The sequence below is a fragment of the Heptranchias perlo genome, unplaced genomic scaffold, assembly GCF_035084215.1.
Source record: "Heptranchias perlo isolate sHepPer1 unplaced genomic scaffold, sHepPer1.hap1 HAP1_SCAFFOLD_163, whole genome shotgun sequence".
Taxonomy (NCBI): domain Eukaryota; kingdom Metazoa; phylum Chordata; class Chondrichthyes; order Hexanchiformes; family Hexanchidae; genus Heptranchias; species Heptranchias perlo.
Window position 1 is genome coordinate 448,451 of NW_027138892.1, and position 19,133 is coordinate 467,583.

The following is a 19,133-nucleotide window of genomic DNA, read 5'->3' on the forward strand; positions in this document are numbered from 1 at the left end:
TCTCTGTCCCTGGTGTGAAGATCTTTGTTTTGTTGGGCTGGGGCTCCAAGTAAATTTCCAATGCCCAGTGTAAAGATTAATGTTCACAGGGGGCAATGTTGTGCTCATTGGGTACAGGCACAGAGTGCGAGGGACGGGGAGCCCAGCGGTTGTGATTTACCTCTGTTGGATTTGAATTTCACCTGTCTTCTCGTGAGCACAGACTGAAGTTTCGTTATCCTCAGCTTCCCCTCACGGCAGGCCCTCAGGATTGTATTGTAAGTAGTTAGTCCTATTTTTCAGATTACGTTATTGTTTATCATTCACTATATTTGAGGGGTGGCAATAGGAACAGGAGTAGGTCATTTAGCCCCTCTCGCCTGGTCCACCATTCAATGAGATCATGGTTGATCTGTGACATAACTCCATATACCTGCCTTAGTCATATCCCTTACCTTTTTGATTAACAAAATTTTAACCTGAGATAATAGATTTAACAATTGAGCTAGCATCAACTGCCATTTGTGGAAGAGTGTTCCTAACTTCTCCCACTCGTTGTGTGTCGAAGTGTCTCTTAACTTCATTCCTGAAAGTCCTAATTCGAACTTCGAGGTTATGTCCCCTGGTCGTTAAACTGGCTGTGTCTTTATAACTTTACAGTGAATTGGGTACAATCCATGTCTGGGACAACCTTGCCTTTGAAATACTGAAATTTGTTCATAAAATGTTCTTCAGATTTAATAAGAGCATATTTGTTTATCTTTACTGAGCTGGGTTTTTCTTTTTGGTAAATCAGACATTCAGGGGGTCTATTAAACAGGATGGGAGCTGTTAGCAGTAAACACCCTCGCTTCAGACAACATTCTTTGGTGGGTGGAAACCACTTCTCCATTTAAATCAAATCATGGTAATATTTTACTTCAGCTATAATCACTGAAGTTTAGTGTTTAAACATAGCAGGAGATCCAGGCTCGTTCTGTTGCAGTAGAATCACAATAAGTTAGTGGGAACTTTTAACAATAGCAATTCATTTCTGCTCACTACACACAAGGTGATTTTTCTTCCAGTGGAAACTGCAGTCAGACGGCCCCTCCTCACTTTCACTCTGAGCTTCCTCACACTATTGATGAATAATGTTAGGAAACATTAAACCCAATAGATGACAATACATTGTAGTGTAGTGAAGGGCCATCCTACCCTCTTCTGACTCTTGTCTGATTTACATGTAAACATTTCAGGGAGGCTTTACAAACTGGATATACTGACCAGGACACCAGGAGAACTACTTTGGGGTATTTTTAAAATGTTGCAACAAAATACCATGTAGAAATGCTTCATGAATTCATTCTCAATGAAGCTTAGGATCTTACAGGACAGAAACAGGTGACTTTCCTCTCGCCCCCTCATCCAATTTAATGTTCCTCTGTTCCAAGGTGCCTCCACTATTATTCCCATTTAAAATAATTCATGGAGTCTGTGTGAACAACATTTTCGGGCAGAACTCTACATTGTCCCCTCCCTATAAAGATATTTTTTTGAACCGTAGACATGTATCTTTTGCCATGTTACATTTGAACCTAGGGGTTATAGAATCATAGAAATTTACAGCACAGAAGGAGGCTATTCGGCCCATTGTCTGTGCCAGCTGAAAAAGCTATTCAGCCTAATCGCACTCTTTGTCTTGGTCCGCAGCCTTGCAGGTGACGGGACTTCAAGTGCGCATCCAAGTACTTATAAAAAGCGATGTTGGTTTCTGCCTCTACCACCCTTTCAGCGAGTCAGGTTCAAACCCACACCACCCTCTGGGTGAAAAAAATTATCCCCAGATCCCTTCGAATTCTTCCAATTATTTGAAATATATGCCCCCTGGTTATTGGCCTCTCTGCTAAGGGATATCGGACCTTCATATTCTTTTTTTATTTGTTCATGGGATGTGGGTGTTACTGGCAAGGGCAGCATTTATTGCCCATCCCATTTGCCTTTGAGAAGGTGGGGGTGAGTTGCCGCCTTGAAGTGACGCAGTCCGCGTGGCCCCCAATAATTTTATACACCTCAATTAAATCCCCCCTCAGCCTCCTCTGTTTCAATGAAAACAACTCCAGCCGATCCAATCCTTCCTCATAGCTAAAATTCTCCAGTCCTGGACCATCCTTGTAAATCTCCTCTGGACCCTCTCTGGTGCAATCCCATCTTTCCTGTAATGTGGTGACCTGAACTGGACACGGGTTAAATTTATTAGTCCGCCTGTTCCCACAGGTCCCAGTCGAGTTTCTTCATTCCTTTCCTTGGTTCAATCCGTCATTCACCGATTGGGTTTATGACCGGTCACCACCTCCTGTGATTTCCCCAATTGGCTGCCCCTCTTCTCAGAGATTCTCTCGCTCCACAGACCACCTGCACTCTGTCGGTTCCACCAATCCGGGAAGCTTCACCTGTGATTGGATGAACTCGGTGACCCGGGCCCGTCATGGCGGCCGAATCTCCCACAATGCAGAGCGGCAGAGAAAAGGCCCCATCTGTGAGACAGGCCGCGCTGCACTCTGGGAGAATGTTCGCACATGCGCGCTTCCTGTTGTGTCGCGAGACAAACTTTCCGTTTTTTCGGTTGAGAACGAGCGGTTTTTATTGTGACGGAAACTGACGTCACTTTTCCTTTGAATCGCGCGGTTTGATTTAAATAAACGGCGCACATGCGCAGTGTGGCACGTCCCTCTTAAAGGGCCCTGGACCGGCCGAGAGTCCCCGAGCCCGGGGACAGGACCGAGAGACGGGCAATGGGATTAGAGCGGAGGGCGGCCCCGGGGAGGGGGAACTTGCATTTCTCCAGCGCCTGTCACATCCTCAGGACCACCCAAAGCCTCGCAGCCAATGGGGGGCTTTTGAAATGAGGTCACTGTTGCCATGTGGGCAGCCATTTTGTGCAGAGCAAGATCCCACAAACAGCAATGTGAAAAATGACCAGATAATCTGTTTATAGGTGTTGGTGGAGGATTAAATATTGGCCAGGACACCGGGGAGAACTCCCCTGCTCTTCTTCGAATAGTGTCGCGGGACTTTTACATCCACCTGAGGGGCCGGACTGGTTTAATGGCTCGTGGAAAAGACGGCCCCTCCGACAGTGCAGCACTCCCTCAGTACTGCACTGGAGTGTGAGCCGAGATTTTGTGCTCAGGTCTCTGGAGAGGAGCTTTATTCCTCAATCTTTATGATTGGAGAGGTGAGAGAGTGATACAAATGAGCCAAGGCCGACACCGAGTACTTCAGAAGGGTCGTTAATTCTTCCGTCCCGTAACACGATGTGACTTTCTTCCACAGGAGAATTCGTGCCTGAACTTCCAGGAGTTTTGAGGAAAACCGCACTGGATTTGAATCAATCTGTTGGAAAATACTTGAGGCCGACTGGAAACCTCTTTGGATGTTCACACGGCCGGGAGGCACCAAGACAATTCGATGAGACTGTGAAGGATGTCAAGTGAAATCAGGGACATGGCGAGCAACGGTGTGAAGGTAACTGGGGGATCCCCGGGGTAATGTCCAGTCTGTTCAGGTGGGCTGTTTAAAAGGAAATGGAACAGTGCGGGGAGAAAGTTGTCTGGGGACTGGAAACAGAGGGTCCGGGTTAATGGGAGTTGCTGAGATTGGAGAAGGGTTGGAAGTGGTTACCCCAGGGGTCAGTGCTGGGCCCACTTTTATTCTCCGTATTTATGGACCGTTTAGAATTACATAGAATTTACAGCACAGAAACAGGCCATTCGGCTCAACTGGTCCTTGCTGGTGTTTATGCTCCACACGAGCCTCCTCACACCTCTCTTCATCTGTCCCTATCCGTATATCCTTCTGTTCCTTTCTCTCTCATGTACTTATCTAGCTTCCCCTTAAAAGCATCTATGCTATTTGCCTCAATTACTCCATGTGTTAGCAAGTTCCACATTCTAACCACTCTCTGGGTAAATAAGTTCCTCCTGAATTCCTTACTGGATTTATTAGTGACTATCTTCCATTCATGGCCCATAGTTTTGGACTCCCCCACAAGTGGAAACACATCTATATCGACCCTATCAAACTCCCTCATAATTTTAAAGATCTCTATCAGGTCACCCCTCAGCCTTCTCTTTTCTAGAGAAAAGAGCCCCAGCTTGTTCAATCTATCCTGACAGTTATAATCTCTCAGTTCTGGTATCATCCTTGTCAATCTTTTTTGCACCTTCTCCAGTGGCTCTACATCCTTTTTGTAACATGGAGACCAGAACTGTGCACAGTACTCGGTGTGGTCTAACCAAGGTGCTAGACAAGTTCTATTCCTCTGGAAATGAACCCCAGTGCTTTGTTTGCTTTTTTATGGCCTTATGAACCTGAGTCACTACATTTAATGATTTGTGTATCTGTACCCCTGGACCCCACTTTGCTCCTCTATCCCATTTGGACTCTTATTATCCAGGAAGTATGTGGCCTCCTTATTCTTCCAACTAAATTTCTACCACCTCACACTCATCTATATTGAAATTCATTTGCCAATTACACGCCCATTCTGCAAGTTTATTAATGTCTTCCTGTATTTTATCGCAGTCCTCTTCAGTATTAACGATATCCCTCAATTTGGTGTTGTCCGCAAATTTTGAAATTGTACTTCCGATTCCCAAGTCCAAACCGTTGATGCAAATGGTGAACAACAGTGTTCCCAGCACCGATCCCTGTGGAACACCACTTCCCACCTTTTCCCAGTCTGAGTGACTCTCTTTAACCCCTGCTCTCTGTTTTCTGTTTTGTTATCAGCTTGCTATCCATTCTGCGACCTGTCCCCTGACTCCACAAGCTCTGACCTTGGTCATGAGTCTACTATGCGGTACCTCATCGAAGGCCTTTCAAGATCTTTCAAGATTTTCTTCTTCAGATATTGATTCACTTCCCCTTTAAATTCTGCTTCCCTCATTGTTTCTGGTCGGACATTCCATTGTCCTAACAACCCTCTGCATCAAAAAGAAAACCAACCTCTCTTAATTTGATGCCCTCCAGTTACCGACTCACGAACTGGGATGTGGGCGTCGCTGGCAAGGCCAGCATTTATTACCCTTCCCAGTTGCCCTTGAGAAGGTGGTGGTGTGCCAACTATCCAGAACAATTGAGTGGCTGGCTGGGCCATTTCAGAGGGCGATTAAGAATCGGCCGCATTGCTGTCGGTCTGGAGTCACATTTCGGCCAGACCGGGTAAGGACGGCAGGTTTCCTTCCCTAAAGGACATTAGTGAACCAGATGGGTCTTTACGACAATCCGGTAGTTTCATGGCCACCATTACTGATACCAGTTTTTTTTAAATTCCAGATTTTATTTAATTAATTGAATTTAATTCTCCAGCTGCCGTGGATTTGATCTCATGACTCCGGAATATTAATCCAAGCCTCTAGGATTACTAGTCCAGTAACATAACCACTGTGCTCCCGTACCCGTACTAGTGGAAATAGTTTTCCCTCATTTACTTTATCAAAACCCCCTCATAATTTTGATCCCCACTCTCTGATCTTATTTAAACTTCTCTGCTCTCATGAAAAGTTATGTCAAGACTCTCATCCTTGAGATCATCTTAGTGAATCTCTTCTGCCCCTCTCCATGGCCGTGACATTCTTACTAAAGTAATGCACCAAAAACTGGACACAATATTCTGACTGTGGCCTGACCCATGATTTGTCCAGGTGTAGCATTAACTCTTTCCTTTTATACTCTATGCTCCTATTTTTTAATCCTAGGATCCCATGGGGGGTTTTGCAAAACAGCTTTATCAACTTGTCCTCCCACTTTTAAAGATTTGTGTATCTGAATCCCTAAATCTCTCTGCTCCTCTACTCCTTTTATAGTTTTACAGTAAAGTGTCTATTTCCTCTCCTTATTCTCCTCACCTCACATCTCTCCCCATTAAATTCCATCTGACATCTACCTGCCCAATCTGCTCACCTGTCTGCCTCCTCCTGAAGTTGTTGACAATCCTCTTCATGGTTAATCTCACTCCTTATCTTTGTGGCAGCTGCAAATTTTGATATTCTGCCCCCTGCACCCAGGTCCAGATCATTTCTATCCACAGATATTGAGAAAAGCAATGGTGTCAACACTGACCCCGGGGATCACCACTGTTTAAATCCTTCCAATGCAAGAAACATCTGTTAATCACAACTCCCAGTTTTCTGTCCTTTATCCATTCTCTCTCTTTCTCTCTTATTTCTCTCCAACTTCTCATTTCTATCCCTTACTTCTCATGCACAAACAGACTCTCTTCCCCTTTCCTCTCTGTCTTACACACAGACTGTTTCTCTTCCCTGTCTCCCATATTCTCTTTCCCCTTCTTGCAAACCCTGTCTCCCATATTCTCTTTCCCCTTCTTACAAACTCTCTCTCCCTCCCACCCGACCTCTCAAACTCTCCCACGCGGGCTCTCCGAGACTCCCTCCCTCTCTCCCACGCGGGCTCTCCGAGACTCCCTCCCTCTCTCCCACGCGGGCTCTCCGAGACTCCCTCCCTCTCTCCCACGCGGGCTCTCCGAGACTCCCTCCCTCTCTCCCACGCGGGCTCTCCGAGACTCCCTCCCTCTCTCCCACGCGGGCTCTCCGAGACTCCCTCACAGTGTTTTACTCACTTTTCATAGAAACTTACAGCACAGAAGGAGGCCATTCGACCCATCATCCCTGTGTCAGCTCTTTGAAAGAGCTGTCCAATTTAGTCCCATACTCCAGCTCTTTTCCCATAACCCTGCATATTAGTCCTCTTCAAGTACATGTCTAATTGCCCTTCAAAATTCCCATGGAATCTGATTCCACCACCCTTTCAGGGAGTGCGTTTCAGATCTTAACAACTCTCTGTATGAAAAAAAACTTCTCCTCATTTCCCCTCTCGTTCTTTTGCCAATTATTTTAAATCTATGACCTCTGGTTACCGACCCACTTGCCTGAGGAAACAGTTTCTCCCTACTCGCTATCAAAACTCCTCTTGATTTTAACACCTCCATTAAATCTCCCCTTAACCCCTGCTCCAAGGAGAACAATCCCAGCTTCTCCAACCTCTCCACATAACTGATGTCCCTCATCCCTTGTACCATCCTGTTAAACCTCCTTTGTACCCTCTCCATGACCTTGACATCCTTCCTAAAGTGCGGTGCCCAGAGTTGTCCACAATACTCCAGCTGAGGCCTAACCAGTGATTTGTAAAGGTTCAGCATGACTTCCTTGTTTTTATATTCAATGTCCCTATTTACAAAGCCAGGTATCCCATACCCTTTCTTAACCACCTTATCAACTTGCCCTGCCACCTTCAAATATTTGTGACTCTGTACCCCAGGTCCCTCTGCTCTTGCACTCCCCTCAAAATAGTCCCATTTAGATTATACTGCCTCTCCGTGTTGTTCCTCCCAAAGTGCATCACTTCACACTTCTCCGTCTTAAATTGCATCTGCCCTAAGTCTGCCCATTTTACCAGTCTGTCCATGTCCTCCTGAAATCTGCTACTATCCTCCTCACTATTTACTACGTTGCTAAGTCCTGTATCGGTCGCAAACTTTGAAATTGTGGTCCCGAAACCCAAATCCAGGTCATTTTGATATAACAAGAAAAATAATGGTCCTAATACTGACCCCTGGGGGACCCCACTGCGTACTTCTGTCCAGTCAGAAAAACATCCATTCACCACAACTCTCTGCCTCCCATCCCTTTGCCAATTATGTACCCAAGTTACCACCGTCCCTTTCATCCCATGTGCTTCTGTTTTCCAAATAAGTCTGTTATGTGGTACTTTGTCAAATGCCTTCTGAAAGTCCATATATACAACAGCTACTGCACTACCTTCATCAACACTCTCTGTTACTTCATCAAAGAATTCAATCAGGTTAGTCAGACATGATTTGTCTTTAAGAAATCCGTGCTGGCTGTTCCTTGTTAACCCATGCCTCTCCAAGTGAGAATTAATTTTGTCCTTGACAATGGTCTCTAGTAGTTTTCCCACCACTGATATTAGACTGACTGGCCCGTAGTTACCAGTTTTATCCCTCTCCCCTTTTTTGAACAGGGGTGTAATATTTGCAATCCTCCAGTCCTCTGGCACCACTTCCACATCCAAGGAGGATTGATAGATTGTGGTCAGAGCTTCTGCTATCTCCACCCTTGCTTCCCTCAGCAGCCTGGGATGCATCCCACCTGGACCGGGGGACTTGTTCACTTTGAGTGATGCCAACCTATTTCGCACCTCCTTTCTATCTATTTTGATCCTATCCAATATCTCTACTCCCTCCTCCTCTACTGCGACATTAACTTCATCCTCTTCTTTTGTGAAGACAAATGCAAAGTCCTCATTCAGTACCTCAGTCATGCCCTCTGCCTCCACAAGCAGATTTCCTATTTTGTCCCTCATCGGCCCCACCATTCCTTTTATCCTTTTACTTTTTATATTTTTATAAAAGATTTTTGGGTTCCCATTTATGTCACCCGCTAATCTTTTCTCATATTCTCTCTTTGCCCTTCCTATATCCTTTTCAATTTCTCCCTGCACACTCTCCTGGTTATGTACTGTATTCTGTACCTGACAGTGGTCATAAACCTGTTTCTGTTTTATTTTAAGCTCTATTTCCTTTGTCATTCAGGGAGCTCGAGCTTTGGATGCCGTATCTTTCCTCCTTATGGGAAAATCCTTGGTTTATACCCGAACTACCTCCACCTTGAAGACCTGCCATTGCTCATTTACTGTTTTTTTTTGTCCAGTCTTTGTTTCCAGTCCACTTGTGCTCGATCCCTTCTCAAATCACTGAAATTGGCTCCCTTTCAGTTGAATATTTTCACCTTTGATTTTTCTTTGTCCCTTTCCGTAACTGCTTCAAACCAAATTATATTATGATCACTATTACCCAGATGTTCCCCCACTGAAATACACTCCACTTGCCTTACATCATTCCCTAAAACGAGATCCAGCGTTGCTTCCTCCCTTGTTGGGCCAGAAATATACTAATTAAGAAAGTTCTCCTGCACAAATTTTTCGAATTCTTCACCCTCTCTCCCTTTCAATTACTATAATCCCCTGCGTCTGTCTTTAAGGGGCCACATTACTCTGAGTCACCTTCTTTTTCTTAATATACTTGTAAAAACCTTTAGTGTTGTCCTTGATATCCCTCACAAACTGGAGTTGGCAGCTGATATTGTGAATGAATCCACATAAAGAGTGGAAAGAAAAGAACAATTTAATGTTAAAGTAAATCAATCAAATGCCATTAATGACAAATATATTCAAATTAAATATAACCGTTTGCTCAAAAATAGTCCTATTGTATTCCAGTGACAGATTCTCAAATCTAATCAGCCGCTTGGAGTTGTCGGACAGCTGCCCAGTGAGACTCGGCCTGTGATGGTTCCTCCCTTCCTCTGGGTAAGCACCTTGGCCAATATCGCCTTTAATGCAGTAAAACATCCTAAGGTGCTTCACAGGAGTGATTATCAAACAGAATTTTTCACCGAGCCACATAAAGAGATATTAGGACGGGTGACCAAAAGTTTGGCCAAAGAGTTAGGCTTAAGGAGCGTCTTAAAGGAAGAGAGGTGGAGAGATGAAGAAGTTTAGGGAAGGAATTCCAGAGCTTAGGATCGAGGCAGCCGAAGGCACAGCCGCCAATGGTGGAACGATTAAAATCGGGGATGCACAAGAGGCCAGAATTGGAGAGCGCAGAGTTCTCGGAGGGTTGTAGGGCTGGAGGAGGTTACAGAGATAGGCAGGGGCGAGGGTCATGGAGAGTTTTGAAATGAAGGATGAGAATTTTAAAATCGAGGTGTTGCTGGACCGGGAATGAATGTAGGTCAGCGAGCACAGGAGTCTTGGGTGAACGGGACTTGGTGCGAGATAAAATACGGGAGTTTTGGACGAGCTGAAGTTTATGGAGGATGGAAGACGGGAGGCCGGCCAGGAGAGTATTGGAATAGTCAAGTCTAGAGATAACAAAGGCATGGATGCGGGTTTCAGCAGCAGATGAGCTGAGGCAGGGACGGAGACGGGTGATGTTATGGAGGAGGAAGTAGATGGACTTCGTGACAGAGCAGATATGTGGTCGGAAACTCATCCCAGGGTCAAATAGGACGCCAAGGTTATGAACGGTCTGGTTCAGCCTCAGACAGTGACCGGGGAGAGGGATGGAGTCGGTGGCTCGGGAACGGTGTTTGTGGTGGGGCCCGAAGACAATGGCTTCGATCTTTGCAATATTTAGTTGGAGGAAATTGCTGCTCATCCAGTACTGAATGTTGGACAAGCAATATGAAAAATCAGAGACAGTGGAGGGTTCGAGGGAGGTCGTGGTGAGGTAGACCTGGGCATCGTCAGCGTACATGTGGAACCTGACATTGTGTTTTCGGACGATGTCGCCAAGGGGCAGCATGTAGATGAGACATAGGGGGCCAAGGATAGATCCTTGGGTGCTCCAGAATCCCCACGTTTTGCCCTGTCTCTAGATCACTCTGTCTGCAGTCCATCCCTTACTGGAGGAGGGCCTATTACAGTGGGATGAGAACAGATCTGGCCCGGGTAAATTGGAATCATAGATTGGCAGGCAAAACTGTAATTGAACAGTGGGCAGCCTTTAAAGAGATGATTCAGGTCCAGACAAGGTACATTCCAACGAGGGAGAAAGGAAGGGCAACTAAAGCCAGAGCTCCCTGGATGACAAAGGAGATAGAGAGTAAGATGAAGCGGAAAAAAGCGGCGTATGACAGGTGTCAGGTCGATAACACAAGCGAGAACCAGGCAGAATATAGAAAGTTCAGAGGGGAAGTGAAAAAGGAAATAAGAGGAGCAAAGAGAATATGAGAATTGACTAGCGACCAATATAAAAGGGAATCCAAAAGTCTCCTACAGACATGTTAACAGTAAACAGGTAGTAAGAGGAGGGGTGGGGCTGATTATGGACCATAAAGGAGATCTACTCATGGAGGCAGTGGGCATGGCTGAGGTATTAAATGAATACTTTGCATCTGTCTTTACCAAGGAAGAAGATGCTGCCAGAGTCTCGGTAAAGGAAGATATCGTTAAGATACTGATGGCTAAAAATTGATAAAGAAGAGGTACTAGAAAGGCTGGCTGTACTTAAAGTAGATAAGTCACCTGGTCTGGATGGGATACACCCGAGGATGCTGAAGGAAGTAAGGGGGGAAATTGCAGAGGTACTGGCCATAATCTTCCAGACATCCTTGGACATGGGAGTGGTGCCAGAGGATTGGAGATTTGCAAATGTTACACCCTTGTTCAAAAAAGGGTGTAAGGATAAACCCAGCAACAATAGGCCAGTCAGTTTAACCTCGGTGGTGGGGAAACTTCTGGAAATGATAATACTGGACAGAATTAACAGTCACTTGGACGAATGTGGATTGATTAGGGAAAGCCAGCATGGATTTGTTACAGGCAAATCGTGTTTAACTAACCTGATGGAGTTTTTTGATGAGGTAACAGAGAGTGTCGATGAGGGCAATGCGGTTGACTTTGTGTATATGGACGTTCCAAAGGCGTTTAATAAAGTGCCACGTGGTAGGCTTGTCATCGAGGTTGCGGCCCATGGAATAAAGGGGGCAATAACAACATGGATACAGAATTGGCGAAATGACAGGAAACAGAGAGTAGTGGTGATCGGTTGTTTTTCGGACTGGAGGGAGATGCACAGTGGTGTTCCCCAGGGGTCAGTGCTGGGACCACTGCTTTTCTTGATATATATTAAGGACTTGGACTTGGGTGTACAGGGCACAATTTCAAATTTGCAGATGACACGAGACTTGGAAGGGTAGTGTGCAGTGAGGAGGATAGTGATAGACTTCAAGAGGATATAGACAGGCTGATGGCATGGACGGACACGTGGCAGATGAAATTTAAACCAGATAAATGTGAAGTGATATATTTCAGTAGCAAGAAAGTGGAGAGGCAATATAAACTAGAGGGCACAATTCTAAAAGGGGTGCTGGAACAGTGAGATCTGGGGGTATATGTGCACAAATCGTTGAAGGTGGCAGGGCAGGTTGAGAAAGCGGTTAAAAAAGTGGTCGGGATCCTGGGCTTTATAAATAGAGGCATAGGGCCTGATTTTAGCAGGCCTGCGGGTTTCCGGCGGGTTGGGTTTCGGGTGCGTGGCCTCCGCGCCCGGTGAAATTAGTGGGCTGCCCGCGCGATCGTAGCAGGCAATGCACTAATTGGAATCACTTACCTGCTCCTCCGGACTCCGCGCTGCTGGTCTGCGCGTCGGGCGGGCTGCGCATGCGCAGTACGATCTGTCAGCTGGAGGCTCTCTAGTTAAAGGGGCAGTCCTCCACTGACAGATGCTGCAACCAATGGAACAAATTAGAGCATGGAGCAGCCCAGGGGGAAGGCTGCTCCCAGTTTAATGATGCCTCACCCCAGGTATCATCAGATGGGGTGAGGAGGAGGGGGAGGACAGAGATCTTCCACCCGGCGGGCGGGAGGAAGCGGCCTGCCTCTGCCACCAAGAAGGCCTGGCTCGAGGTGGCAGAGGGGGTCACCTGCACCATCAACATATCGCCCACCTGCATACAGTGCAGGAGGCGCTCCAATGACCTCAGTAGGTCAGCCACAGTGAGAGCACATAGTCTTTCCCCTACACTCCGTCTGCCACAACACTGCCCCCACCCCACATCTCCTTCGGCACCGCCAACACTACTCTGTCACATCACCCCTCATACCCACTCAAACCCCATCCTCATCTTACCTGCACCTACTCACCTCGCCAGTACTCACCCGCCACTAACACGCAACCCAATCCTCATACAATCTCATGGCTCTATCCCATACTCACCCTCTCGTGCATCTCTCTCACGGCCAGCCTCACTCAACCTGCCACCATCTGTGCTGCAGCCACAGGGCATGCATCGCATATGTGCAGTCGGCAGCGTACGGCAAACGTGTCGTGAGCATGAAGGGGATGCACAAGGGTGTCTGAGGGTTTGCCATGGGTGTTACCTATATTGAATTTCAGAGCAACAAACATCACACATTATATTGGCACCACCACTGCCATGTCTCCGCGAATCCTGTCTGTTGTGTCCAATAATGCCCGCTCCTGGGTATCACTATGAGGACCCACCACTGATGCCACCCATTGTGTTACTGCAGAGTAGGTGCAGGTGTATTTGCAGGGCTCTTCCGCGCAGACGACTGAGAGACATCGGCGGTGTACCCGGCTGCACCCTGGAAGGATGCGGAGGAGAAGTTGTGGAGGGCAGTGGTGACTTTGGCAGCGACAGGTAAGCAGATGGTGCTGGGGCCAGCCAGGAGCAGCTCGGCATGAAAGAGCCTGCAGATCTCCACGACTACATGTCGAGTGAATCTGCGCCTCCGTGTGCACTGCTCCTCGGAGAGGTCCGGGGAGCTGCGCCTCGGTCTGTGGACACTGTGGCGAGGGTAGTGCCCTCTGCGACGCGTCTCTCTCTGCGGTAGCCCTCCCTCCTGCTGTACAGGTGGATATGTCACAGCACTCTGTTGTGGAGCTCCACGTGTCAGAGGTGGACGGCGTGGATGGTGAGGCTGGTGATGCTGTTCGCCCTCCGAGGGGGTCATGACTGCAGCTACAGTGGCCCCCATCCGCAATATGTACATCTGAGGGGGTCCGCAAGGTCGGCACATGTCTCCGGACCCCGGGGTGAGTGTGCAGGTTGGTGACTTTGACCGTCCGGAGGGGGGTGGTGGAGGCCACACTTTGTCCCAAATGACAGAGCGGCCTCCTGCAATGGGTGAGGGTCTCCCCCCCCCCCCCCCCCCCCCCCCCCCCCGACCTGTCAAATGGACCTTTGCAGCTGCCACAGGCTGACAGCTGCAACACGTCCAGTTCAACTAGGACTGTTTCCCCCAGTGTGTGAAACAGTCCCATGTTCCCCAAAATCACACACAGTCCCTCAATCAGGTCAGTTAATGACCTGAACAAGCGAAATAAATAACCTCAAGTGGCATCCCGCTGGCTTTAATTGCCTGCGGGATTCCCACGCACGCACCCCCGCACGTCATCGGGGAACCCGGAAGTGGGCGGGATCGTGGCGGGTTCCCGTCACGTGACTGGATATCGGGATTTTCGGAGCCCCCCCGGTGGAAACCCACAGGAAACCCGACGGTAAAATCGAGCCCATAGAGTACAAAAGTAAGGAAATCATAATAAACCTTTATAAAACACTGGTTTGGCCACAACTGGAATATTGTGTGCCGTTCTGGGAAGATGTGAAGGCCATAGAGAGGGTACAGAAGAGATTTACTGGAATGATTCCAGGGATAATGGACTTTTCTGACATGGATGGACTGGAGAGGCTCGGGTTGTTCTCTTTGGAACAGAAAAGGTTGAGAGGATATTTGATAGAGGTGTTCAAAATCATGAAGTGCCCAGACAGAGGAGATAGAGAGAAACTGTTCCCATTGGCGGAAGGGTCAAGAACCAGAGGGCATAGACTTGAGGTGATTGGCAAAAGAACCGAAGGTGATATGATGTAAAACTTTTTTACACAGCGAGTGGTTATGATCTGGAATGTGCTGCCTGAGGGGGTGGTGGAGGCAGATTCAATCATGGCCTTTAAAAGGAGACTGGATAAGTACTTGAAAGTAAAAAATTTTCAGGGCTATGGGGATAGGACGGGGGAATGGGACGAGTTGGATTGCTCTTGGATGGAGCCGGCGTGGACTGGATGGGCCGAATGGCCTCCTTCCGTGCTGTAATCTTTCTTTGATTCTACGATTCGAAGATTAAAAAGTATGACTCTGCCTAATCATATTATGATTTTCTAGGTGCCCTTTTACTACGTCCTTAATAATACATTCTAGCATTTTCCCTACTATTGATGTCAAGTTAACTAGCCTATAGTTCCCTCTTTTCTCTCTCACTCCTTTCTTAAATGGCGGGGTTACATTTGCTGCCTTGCAATCCACGAGGACCATTCTGGAATCTGGGGAATTCTGTAAGATCACAACCAATGCATCCACTATCTCTGCAGTCACCTCTTTTAAAACCCGAGGATGTCGGCCATCAGGTCCAGGGGGTTTCTCGGCTTTTAGTCCCATTAATTTCTCCAGTATTTTTTCTTTACTAATATTAATTACTTTAAGTTCCTCACTCGCATTCAACCCTTGGTTCCCCACTGTTTCCGGTATGTTTTTTGTGTCTTCCACTTTGAAGACAGATATCAAATATTTGTTTAACATCTCTGCCATTTCCTTACTCCCCATTATAATTTCTTCTGTCTCTGCCTCTAAGGGACCCACGATTATTTTCACTCATCTCTTCCTTTTCACATACTTGTGGGAGCTCTTACAATCTGTTTTTTTATATTTCTTGTTGGTTTTCTGTCAGATTAAATTTTCTCCCTCTTTATGAATTTTTGGTCATCCTTTGCTGATTTCTAAATCCCTCCCAATCCTCAGGCTAACTACGCTTTTTGACTACATTGTAAGCCTCTTCTTTTAATCTAATGTTATCCTTAAATTCTCTAATTAGCCACACTTTTCCCGTGGAGTTTTATTCCTCAAGGGAATGTATATTAGTTGAGAATTATGAATTATTTCTTTAAATATTTGCCATTGTTTGTCTACCGTTATATCTTTTAATCCAATTTCCCAATCTACCTCAGCCAACTCGCCCGTCAAACCTACAGAATTGGCTTTATTTATATTTAAGACCCTAGTTTCGGATTTAACCACATCACGCTCAAACTGAATATGAAATTCTATCATATTATGTTCACTCTCCCCCAGAGAATCCATTACTATAAGTTTACTAAGTAACCCTGTCTCATTACACAATACGAGATCTAAAATAACCTGTTCCCTCGGTGGTTCCTCTACCAATTAAGTACTTTTGAAGTGTAGTTGCTGCTTTACTGTAGGAAACACGGCAGTACATTGCACACAATAAGGTCCCACAAACAGCAATGTGATAATGACCAGATCATCTGTTTTAGTGATGTTGGTTGAGGGATAAAAATTATAATTGAATTTAAAAGCAGTAAGATAGGGGTTTTCACCCACCTACAATGTTTCTAAACCCGACCTTATCACTGGGGAAAATACCAAGCAAAGGCTGGGCCAGGGAGGCAGGGACTCTCCACAGGTGGTGGGGGGAGATCAAGGGAGAATTGCCCAGGTTGCTCTTACACCCTCTTCTCGTGGCTGGATTCAGACCAGCAATGGTGGAGGTCTAAGACCCAGAGAAGGGGAGAAACGGCCTCAGATATAGAAATGACCGAGGCTCAGTGTTAATCACTGTGAAAAAGTTTACAATTCAGCAAATATATTGTCCACACGGAGAAAATTGTCCACCGCAGCCAACGTATCAGGCGGGTTGAAGTGAACTCTTCGAGGAGTCGCGTTTCCCTTAAAAACTCTCCAGCCAAATGGTGATGTCCCTTTAAATTTACAATCCTGTCACACCAGTCATCGCCAGCTTTAATGTGTTGTGTCAGATCCTCTATCCAAGCAGTTTTCTGCTCCTGTCACTGTGACTCATTTCTATTATACACCAGAGAGAGGGAGAGAATGTCCTGCAAGTCTATTTATAAATCTCAGCCCATCTCCCCATCACTCACTGAAACATTGTTGGTGCAGAGGGGTGATTCAGCAACACATATTTCTCCCTGTACCTTACACATTAAAGCTGAAATGTGTCCATTATAATGAGAACGGATGATGTGCCACGTAAGTACAGTGCCTGGCATGTGATCCTTGGCACATTTATACACAGAGGCACCCTCAGAAAAGGTGGCAAATACTGTGGCACTATTTTGGATGGAGAGGGCCTGAGGCTTAATTGCGACAGGCCTTTCCCCACAATATATGTGTGAGTGACAGGAACACAGACGGAGACACGGGAGAGACAGACGGGGAGAGAGAGAGAGCGAAAGAGACAGACATGGGAGAGACAGACGCAGATATTAAAACGTACTCTTGTTTTAGATGGAGTATGACTTAAAAGCAAAGTAATGAATTGTTTCATTGACTAGTAATGTGGTGAATAGTTACTAATAGACCCGAACTCATTCATAACACCTGCAAGAATAACTTGCAGTTGTAGCTTTCCCTCCAGTGACACATGTGGACTATCATGCAATGTGAAACAGGGTGATTTTAACTCTCCCTGATCGCAGGAGCAGTTAAAATGGAGCAGCTCCATTTCCTGCTCCATTCCCGTCAATCAGCCGCTTTAACGCCACTCATCTTGGCTTTTAATGAGTCTCCCGCCGGACTCCTCGGTCACATCATAACCCCTGAAATTTAACCCACTTCTGAGCAGGGAGGCTACCCCACAGGGGGAACCTGTCGAGAAGCCTGCAAGACACACTGAGGTAAGTTTAAAAAATAAACTGACCTTTGAGTAAATAAGGAGAAATTGTTTCCACTGACAGGAGGGTTGATAACCAGAAAAAAACAGATTGAAGATAATTGACATCTAATCCAAATACATTGGGCCCGGTGTTACCAGGGCTGCGGGTTCTCGGCGGGGGGGCACGTGGGTAACGCACCCGGTGAAATCAGTCAGCTCCCCGCGCGATCGTAGCATAATTGGATCCACTTACCTGGTCTTCCGGGTTCCCCACTGCTGATCTGCGCGTCGGGCGGACTGCGCGTGCAGTCAGATCCGTCAGCTGGAGGAGCTCTATTTAAAGGGGCAGTCCTCCACTGACAGATGCTGCAACAAATAGAAAAAATTACAGCATGGAGCAGCCCAGGGGGAAGGCTGCTCCCAGTTTCATGATGCCTCGCTCCAGGTATCAATACATGGGGTGTGGTGGAGGGGGAGGACAGAGATCTTCCCCTCCCCCCCCCCCCCCCCCCAAACCCCCGGCGGGCGGGAGGAAGCGGCCTGCCTCTGCCACCAGGCAGGCCTGGCTCGAGGTGGCAGAGGAGGTCACCAGCACCACCAACATATCGCCCACCTGCATACAAGTGCAGGAGGCGCTAAAATGACGTCAGTAGGTCAGCCAAAGTGAGTACACTTATTCATTCCCCCACACTCCATCTGCCACATCACCGCCCACACCTCCTGCACAGCCAACACTACTCTGTCACATCACCCCTCACACCCACTCAAACCTCATCCTCATCTTACCTGCACCTACTCACCTCGCCAGTACTCATCCCGCCACTACCACTCAACCCAATCCTCATACAATATCATGGCTCTATCTCATACTCATCCTCTCGTGCATCTCTTTCACGGTCAGCCTCACTCAACCTGCCACTACCTGTGCTGCAGCCACAGGGCATGCATCACAGATGTGCAGTAGGCAGCGTAAGGCAAATGTGTCGTGAGCATGAAGGGGATGCACAAGGGTGTTTGAGGGTTTGTCACGGTTGTTACTTATATTTAATTTCTGAGCAACTCACATCACATATTATATTGGCACCACTGCTGCCATGTCTTCGCGAATCTTGTCTGGTTTGTGCAATAATGCCCTTTCCTGAGGATCACTATGAAGACCCACAACTGATGCCACCCATTGTGTCACTGCAGAGTGGGTGTAGGTGTATTTGCAGGGCTCTTTTGTGCAGTCGGCTGAGAGACGTCGGCGATGTCCCTGGTTGTACCTTGGAAGGATGCGGAGGAGAAGTTGTTGAGGGCAGTGGTGACTTTGACAGCGACAGGTAAGAAGATGGTGCTCGGGCCAGCCGGGAGCAGCTTGGCATGAAGGAGGCTGCAGATGTCCACGACTACATGTCGAGTGACTCTGAGCCTCCGTGTGCACTGCTGCTCAGTGAGGTCCAGGAAGCTGAGCCTCGGTCTGTGGACCCTGTGGCGAGGGTAGTGCCCTCTGCGACGCATCTCTCTCTGCGGTTGCCCTCCCTCCTGCTGTACAGGTGGATGTGTCACAGCGCACTGTTGTGGAGCTCCACGTGTCAGAGGTGGATGGCGAGGCTGGTGATGCTGTTCGCCCTCCGAGGAGGTCATGACTGCAGCTACGGCGGCCCCCATCTCCGCGGAAGATGTACATCTGAGGGGGTCCGCAAGGTAGGTACATATCTCTGGACCCCGGGGTAAGTGTGCAAGTTGGTGACTTTGGTTGTCAGGAGGAGGGTGGTGGAGGCCAAACTTTGTCCCAAGTGACTGAGTGGCCTCCTGCAATGGGTGAGGGTCTCTCTCCCCCCGCAACCTGTCAAATGGACCTTTGCAGCTACCA

General features: G+C 47.4%; 1 protein-coding gene across 2 annotated transcripts in view; it reads left to right on the forward strand.

The window, feature by feature from the left end:
- Positions 1–3,086: 3,086 nt before the first annotated feature.
- The window catches only part of LOC137309379 (ferritin heavy chain, oocyte isoform-like), a 176,879-nt gene continuing 160,832 nt past the window's right edge, over positions 3,087–19,133 (forward strand). The window contains exons 1-3 of one of the 2 annotated variants that reach the window (XM_067977630.1): positions 3,087–3,196; positions 3,295–3,486; positions 9,280–9,369. In XM_067977630.1, the coding sequence (XP_067833731.1) occupies positions 9,349–9,369 (21 nt within the window). In that variant the 5' untranslated portion in view covers positions 3,087–3,196; positions 3,295–3,486; positions 9,280–9,348. The remainder of the gene's footprint in view (positions 3,197–3,294; positions 3,487–9,279; positions 9,370–19,133) is intronic. The other variant, XM_067977629.1, reaches the window with a different exon arrangement.